Source organism: Papaver somniferum, chromosome 9 (assembly GCF_003573695.1).
Source record: "Papaver somniferum cultivar HN1 chromosome 9, ASM357369v1, whole genome shotgun sequence".
Classification (NCBI taxonomy): Eukaryota; Viridiplantae; Streptophyta; class Magnoliopsida; order Ranunculales; family Papaveraceae; genus Papaver; species Papaver somniferum.
Window position 1 is genome coordinate 823,226 of NC_039366.1, and position 6,869 is coordinate 830,094.

At 35.7% G+C, this 6,869-nt stretch overlaps 1 protein-coding gene across 9 annotated transcripts; it reads right to left on the reverse strand.

Annotated features, from left to right (window-relative positions):
• Window positions 1-1,819: 1,819 nt before the first annotated feature.
• On the reverse strand, window positions 1,820-6,583 carry LOC113308525 (putative lysine-specific demethylase JMJ16). 9 transcript variants are annotated; one of them, XR_003339851.1, is made up of 8 exons: window positions 6,441-6,583; window positions 4,923-5,182; window positions 4,746-4,817; window positions 4,605-4,639; window positions 4,005-4,460; window positions 3,332-3,914; window positions 2,145-3,226; window positions 1,820-2,067 (listed from the first exon to the last, which is right to left on the reverse strand). XR_003339851.1 is itself a non-coding variant. In XM_026556979.1 (6 exons), exons 2-5 carry the CDS (start codon window positions 5,127-5,129, stop codon window positions 3,878-3,880), a joined length of 351 nt encoding a protein of 116 aa, XP_026412764.1. In that variant the 5' UTR covers window positions 5,130-5,182; window positions 6,441-6,583; the 3' UTR covers window positions 2,869-3,226; window positions 3,332-3,877. The 9 variants fall into 9 exon arrangements, 2 of the variants coding, with proteins under 2 accessions (XP_026412764.1, XP_026412765.1); XR_003339856.1 differs by having other exon boundaries at window positions 3,332-3,780; window positions 3,874-4,460; XR_003339855.1 differs by lacking the exon at window positions 4,005-4,460 and having other exon boundaries at window positions 1,821-2,067; window positions 3,332-3,583; window positions 3,683-3,914.
• Between the last annotated feature and the right edge of the window lie 286 nt (window positions 6,584-6,869).

Consider the following 6,869-nt stretch of genomic DNA (forward strand, 5'->3'; position numbering starts at 1 on the left):
TATTCCGACAACATTAAGGTAAACAAAAAGTTCTTACATACCAAATCATTTTGGAAGTGATCCTTGGTATCCTCGTGAATGATGTCTACTAGATCAGGTTGATTTTCCATGGGTACAGGTCCGCCAAGCACGATCTACAAAGAATATCACAAGGTTAAATACTAGAAAAGGAATATAATAGCAATGTTCGGCTCATTCGATAATCATATTATGTGCCGAACCATGAACATTTACAGGTTTCGGCTTATACGATATTCTCAATATGTGCCGAACCACGAACAATATTTTAACCCAAAAAATTAACAAATTCATGTTTGGCTCATACGATAATCATATTATGTGCCGAACCTTGAACATTGAGAGGTTTCAGCTTATAAGATATTCTCAATATATGTCGAACCAATAACAATATTTTAACCCAAAAATTAACAAATTCATGTTCCTCTCGTACGATTTTGAATATATAAGCCGAACCAGTAATTATTTTTATTCCTGGATATTCAGGATGTTGTTCGGCTTACTATGAAACTTTCATATAAGCCAAACTAGTGTCTAGCAAAAGGGTTGGAATTGAAAATTATAGGTTCGGCGCATGCTTTAAACAAATTCAGTGAGCCGAACCGTTCATCATTTGGTTGATTCGGCTCATAGATGTGAGTCGAACCTCAACCTGGTTCGTCGAACCATGAAGCAAAAATCAAAACTTTTGATAATTTCGAGCTATAAAAGTGAGATTGAGCATAAGATAGAAGTGTACCTGTGTATTAGAAGTATTGGGTTCCTCATATATGTACTCATCATCTGGATTTGGCTCATAAAAATCATCATCATGAGTTTGTGTTTGAGTTTGAGCTTGAGTTTGAGTTTGAGTTTGTGTAAAATCATTCTCATAATCTAAGAAATCAGCCATTTGGGAATCATTGTTGTAGTTGATATGTATTTTCCTAGGTTTTTTATACGAATTATGATCCTCATCATCCTCCATTGAATCAAGAATTAAAATTTTCTCACTTTCTCCTTCTCTCCTTGTTAACCAAAACTTTGATTTTTTTTCCCCCAATTTTTTCATCTAAACAACCTTTATAATTCTGAAAATTATCTTAATCACTAAACAGAATATTTAATCACTAAGCCAGATTACTAACACTAATACGTAAAGGATAGATTTGCCATTAAAAAAATTTTGGGTTAAGGGGATATCTGATTTTGTTATTTCACAACCTTTTTTGTCTTTATTCAGTATGCCTAGAAAGATTTCAGTATGCCCAAAATCAGCGTACTTTTGTTGTATCAGGGAAACCTGCCTAGAAGGTAAAAGCCCAGTCAATCTAAATCTCCCAGACCTGAGTCTAAAGCCCATACAAAAAATACATTTTTTGATAGGTGGAAACTGAAAATTCTGAAATGTGGTTTAGGTTGGTCTCTATTGTTTTCCTAGGAATACATACTGTTGGTAGAATCGTTGCGCAAAGCACAATAGAAATTAACGCGAAAACATCGCTTCCTTCTTCACAAAAGAACGTTTCTCTTGGGAAAGACCCTGATTTTCATCTGATAAGGTTTAATGTCTCAAGTCAGCAATACCCAATAAATAAGATAGATGGGAAGGATGGGAATCCAATGTTTCGCATTCTTGAGACAAACAAACATTCTCATTTGTTAGATTTTCAATCTGGTCAAGCGAATACGAGTGTTCATTGTTTAGTTGAATTATCTGATTTTGTAACTTCTCATTATCAGAGCGAGCATCTTCAGCAAAAAATTGATACTCATATAACTCCATAACGCGTTTATGATTTAAATCTTAACGTGCATGCGAAGAAATTCCAAAAACATGGATAGGAAAAGCCTATTACAAAAAGAGAAAAGTATAAAGGAAAAAAGAAGGGCACCTCTTAGGTCTTGATTCCTCTTACGAAGATCATCAGATTCGAAAGTTGCGGTCTGAAGCTCTCCTTTCAATTTTTTAATTTCATTTCTTAGGATGGTGTTCTGATGAGAGAGTTCCATTGTGGAATTACGAGATTCAAAATAGCCTTCAGCTAAAATCATGCGACGACGAGCTTCCTGAAAGGAGAATAAAAATTAAGACTAAATACGAAGTAATACAATGAGAATAAAAAGATGTGCAAAAAAATGTTTACCAAGATATCCAGAAGAATATGCACGCTTGAATCGACTTTTAGAGAAGATTTCGCTCTTGGTTGGTTTATTGGGTGGAGAATCGCTCACCAATTTCTTCAGAGCGCTACAGATGTGAAGCTTAAAGGGGTCATCAGAGGATGAGAGAACAGAGTCTATGAGCTCAGATAAAGCTTGAGAAGTGGAACTCATCCCTCCTAAAATCTCCTTATCAATAGAAAGGATTCTAGAGAAAGAGGAAAAAATTTAGAAGAAAGGGAAGAAGAGTCTGTTAATGTAGAGGGAGCTTTGCCCATTACTGAAGGAGAGGTAATCTTCGCAGAGGCATGAGCAGTAAGAGTCTCCATTGAAGCGGTAATATCCGCAGAAGCAGAAGCAATGACATTTTCCATAGGTGCGGGGATATCCGCGGACAAAGGAACATTGACGAAGGTAGAATTGAAAACCACGTAACCTCAACTGCCAATAGTGATAGAGCCTTGTATTATGCTTCTATGCTGGACTTGGACATAGTTGGCTGTTTCTTAGAGATCCAAGAAATGAGGGATGATCCAAGAAAAACACCATAGCGGGATGTAGATTTTGTTTGTTGTATCAGGGAAACCTGCCTAGAAGGTAAAAGCCCAGTCAATCTAAATCTCCCAGACTCGGGTCTAAAGCCCATACAAAGAAGACATGTTTTGATAGGTGGAAACTGAAAATTCTGAAATGTGGTTTGGGTTGGAGTGCGCACTAAACAACAAAGTCTTCCATTCCAGTCTAGACATACAACCAAGTTCAATTTTTAAATAATGAGAAGATAATAGCTTCCAAGAAACATTTCTGAAGTTACTAAAGAATGATATGAACAACCAAAAGAAAGAAAATTTCAGTAAATTTCTGAAGTTCAGGTTCAAGGATGCAGTAAAGACAAGGTCAATCAGAACTCCAAATTGTGTGGATCGAGAGTCAATCACCTCTACCAAGTGTGTGGATTGAGAGACAATCAGAACTCCAAATTGTGCATCCAGAGGTGCTTCCTATACTGACTGATCAATAAATCCTCATCCTTTTACATCTGAACTTTTGTGTTCTCTACAACAACCTGTATATAGACTAGTTAATTAAAACAACTCTAAAGAGAAGATGGGAGTACAACGCATGAATTATGTGAGAAGAAAATTTCCAAGATGGTACTATCTGTGTATACCTCAGGGAAATGACCACTTTGAAACATTAAATAAGTTCCATCTGAATAGTTTCCTTGACTTGGCAACATCCATGTCTATGAAGATAGAAGATTTGCATCATTACCAATAATGTAGATGAGGATGCTGTTAAATATCAACCTTCTCAATAACGCTGAACCAATTATCATCTCTGTCACACTACAAGTGCAGTCATCATCTTCGACTCGGAGTTGGTTAAGTTGTTTCTATCACTTAGAGGATGTGTTACCTGCCTTATGCAACAGATGCAACCAGTCAAATGGAGTACTAAAGTTTAAGTGAAGGAAAAAAAATTAGTTTATGTAATCCGTTCATTGTATTCCCTAAAGTACCATTCTGATTCGTTGACAAAGTTGTCTTCCCAGGAAAAGCATTCTGGTTCAGCCATCTTCCAATACAAATTTGATATCAAGATAGATGACATGGAACACTTAAACAAACCACCATTATCATTCATAAAAACTAATAAAGGTTTTGTACGGGTAAGGGGAGTGTACGCAATAAGAGAGTTGAACAAACTTACTTGTCTAAGAAGGACGTGTGTAAAAGGTCTTCAATTGGCACCTGCAACCAGTTGAAAGGAACAATGTGGACATCACAAAATCACCGAGACACAGGTTTATATGAATATCTCTCTGCTTAACAAAAACGAACCTAGCTGCGGAACAAATTCTCCTTACAGATTGCTCGAAACATGTTCGATTTACTGACAACCTTCAAATCACACTAAAATTTTATGTCTCAGTTACAACTATACATATTTTCAGAAGTGATAGTGAAGCCAGGGTACATAAGTTTTATCTCTATTTGGTGTTCAAAAGAAAAGTAAATCACGCTCTATCAACATATGTAATCGCTCAACCAGTACTAACCCACCAATCCTTAACAATGTGCCCATATTTTAAAACAAATCTGTTTGCTAATTATCCAATCAACTTCATCATTGTTGGGTTTCAAGACTAATACAAATATCCATAAAACATCAACCAGACAAAGGTTATGTATGAGGGAAGTGAGGCCTCCATGAAGAGGGATGAACTATTATGCAAATTCTATATGGATCTGCTTTGAACGTATGTTGTTTATATATTTAAGTGTATCGTTAAACTCCTGCAAATAGATTTTTAAATGATCAGAAACCCAAACTTGTACATCATAGCATTCTCCGATGACATTAAATAGTAAATAAAGAAAAAATAATGGATCTAATTACTGTAAAATGGATAGAAAACAGGTGCATCCTCAAGGAAATACCTTTCTGCATCTTCTGGACACCACTTTGGCGTGACCTGTTTAAAGACACCATTAACATCATAATTTAAATGCATAAACCTCTCATTATAATTAAGATATAAATGAGAAAAGGAAAGAATGACTCAGACACCATCACTTAACCTTTTCGAAATTAGTACACTTAAAACACCCATGAAGAACACCTTTAGGAAGGCACAGCCTCGGAGGAAGATGCTGACAATAAAGAATAAAAATATTCAGATCACAAATATGCGATATAATGAATTTCATAATGTCAAGGCCTGTTAGATTTTTCGAACATTCAGTACAAGGATGAACCTGATGAGGTTGTCGATCTGTAGATTCCTCATCCGAGCTATCACCTAATTTACTGTAGTGTACCCATGGTCTGTACCTAAGACATCTCTTAAGCCTCAGACACTCATTTGCACCCGCAGAGACCATGTTACTCATCAAAACTTCACCTTCAACCATCTTCTTTAGAGTGACGGATGTAAGTAAGACAATACCTGGTGGATCCGACATATCAACTTTCTCTTCTTTGATAGAAACTCATTTGCATTCAACCCCCATCGATGCTGCAAATTACAAGAACGGTAAAATGTAAACTCTATTTGTACATTGAGACCATAGAAGCAAAATGTATACTGACAAACCAAACTACAAGCACTCACTATAGGGTAATGCAGAAATAACGAGTATATGAATGCATCTATCAAACTTCGTTGTGTCATAGATCTTATCACAGTTTCTCTGGATAAGAAACAAAAGCACTTAGGTTTAAAAAGATTAAAAAATGAAATTCCCTGCATATCTTGCTGCTGAGCTGCAAATCAGAAGCTAACGTGTATGTATTGAAAGAAGACAGTGCCCAATTTTTCAGGTCATTCATTAACTAACAAGTTAGTGTTTTCTCAAGTTTTAAATGTTATGAGCTTAAAGTAAATGATTAATCTAACTTCTTGTTATAATACTTCTCTTTCTTTATACTATGTTCTATAATCCCCTTCCTATATGTAATCAGTTCTTGCGCATTAGACTTCTCTTTTCTTTCTACCATGTTCTATAATCCCATTCCTACATGTAATCAGCTCTTGCGCATCAGATAATGGATGGTGCTTTTCTGCTGTTGAGGTTAGCAATGATCACATGGCAAACCAGGCAACACTATGCCATTGAGTCTAGATATTTTAGTACACTTTGAACAATTCCCAAAAAATGAACGAGCATAACAACTACATATACAAATCAAAGTAAAGCAAAACTAACTAGCTGCATAAGCAAGAATAGATAGTTCTAGTCCAACTTCATAAACCACTGGATAATCTTTAATCAACCAGAAACTGAAATTTCAATCTACAAATATTTGATTCGTTCTCATAAATAGACTTAAAGGGTCATAACTAGACATTCTCATAAATTGACTTAAAGGGTCACAAGCAGATAAATATTCAAATTTGAATACGAAACTAGTTGCATAACGTGAACCCAAGATCTGAATCTATAATAAGGATCATAAGCAGATGAGCTAAGTTCAAAAATCTAAACTTTCCTCTAAGACCCACAAACCCTAGAAACCAATGAACCAAAATATTTAAAAAAATCTATCGAATCCCTAGATCCATAGTCTTAAATAAATTTAAAATCGTGAATCAAATTAAACAACCTCATTCGATCTATAATCGTGAATCAAATCAAATAACCTCATTCGATCTATGCAATAACAAGTTTTACCAGTTTACAATTATTGACCATCAATCACGAAAACAAAAACAAATCAGATAAATCTGACGAAAAAAATCAGATAACTCAGATGAAAAAAATAATCAAAGTTACCTTTGTTGGAAGATGTAGAACTAGAGAAAGGAGGAATTGAAGTCCATCGGCTGACCAGCGATGATGATAAAGAAAGTATAAAATCGCAAGAGTATGAGCAGGGGAGGAGGATAAGAAGGAGCCGTTTATGGAATGGGAAAAGAAAGAGAATGGGATGGAAGGATAGAAACTAGGGTTATAACGTGTTACCTTGCACACGGTTGGTTTGCACGCCTGCAGTTCAGGTGTTACCTTGCACACGATTGATTCACACGCCTGTTTTTGTCAGCCGTTGCGAATTGCAACTGAGCTAAAAATTTCGCAACGGATATATGCAGTTACGAATTTCGCAACTGTTATAAACAGTTGCGAAATTTGGAGCAGTTGCAAAATCAGTTGCGAATTCGCAACTGCGTAAGAGTTGTTGCAAATTTTAGTTGTTATTCGGAA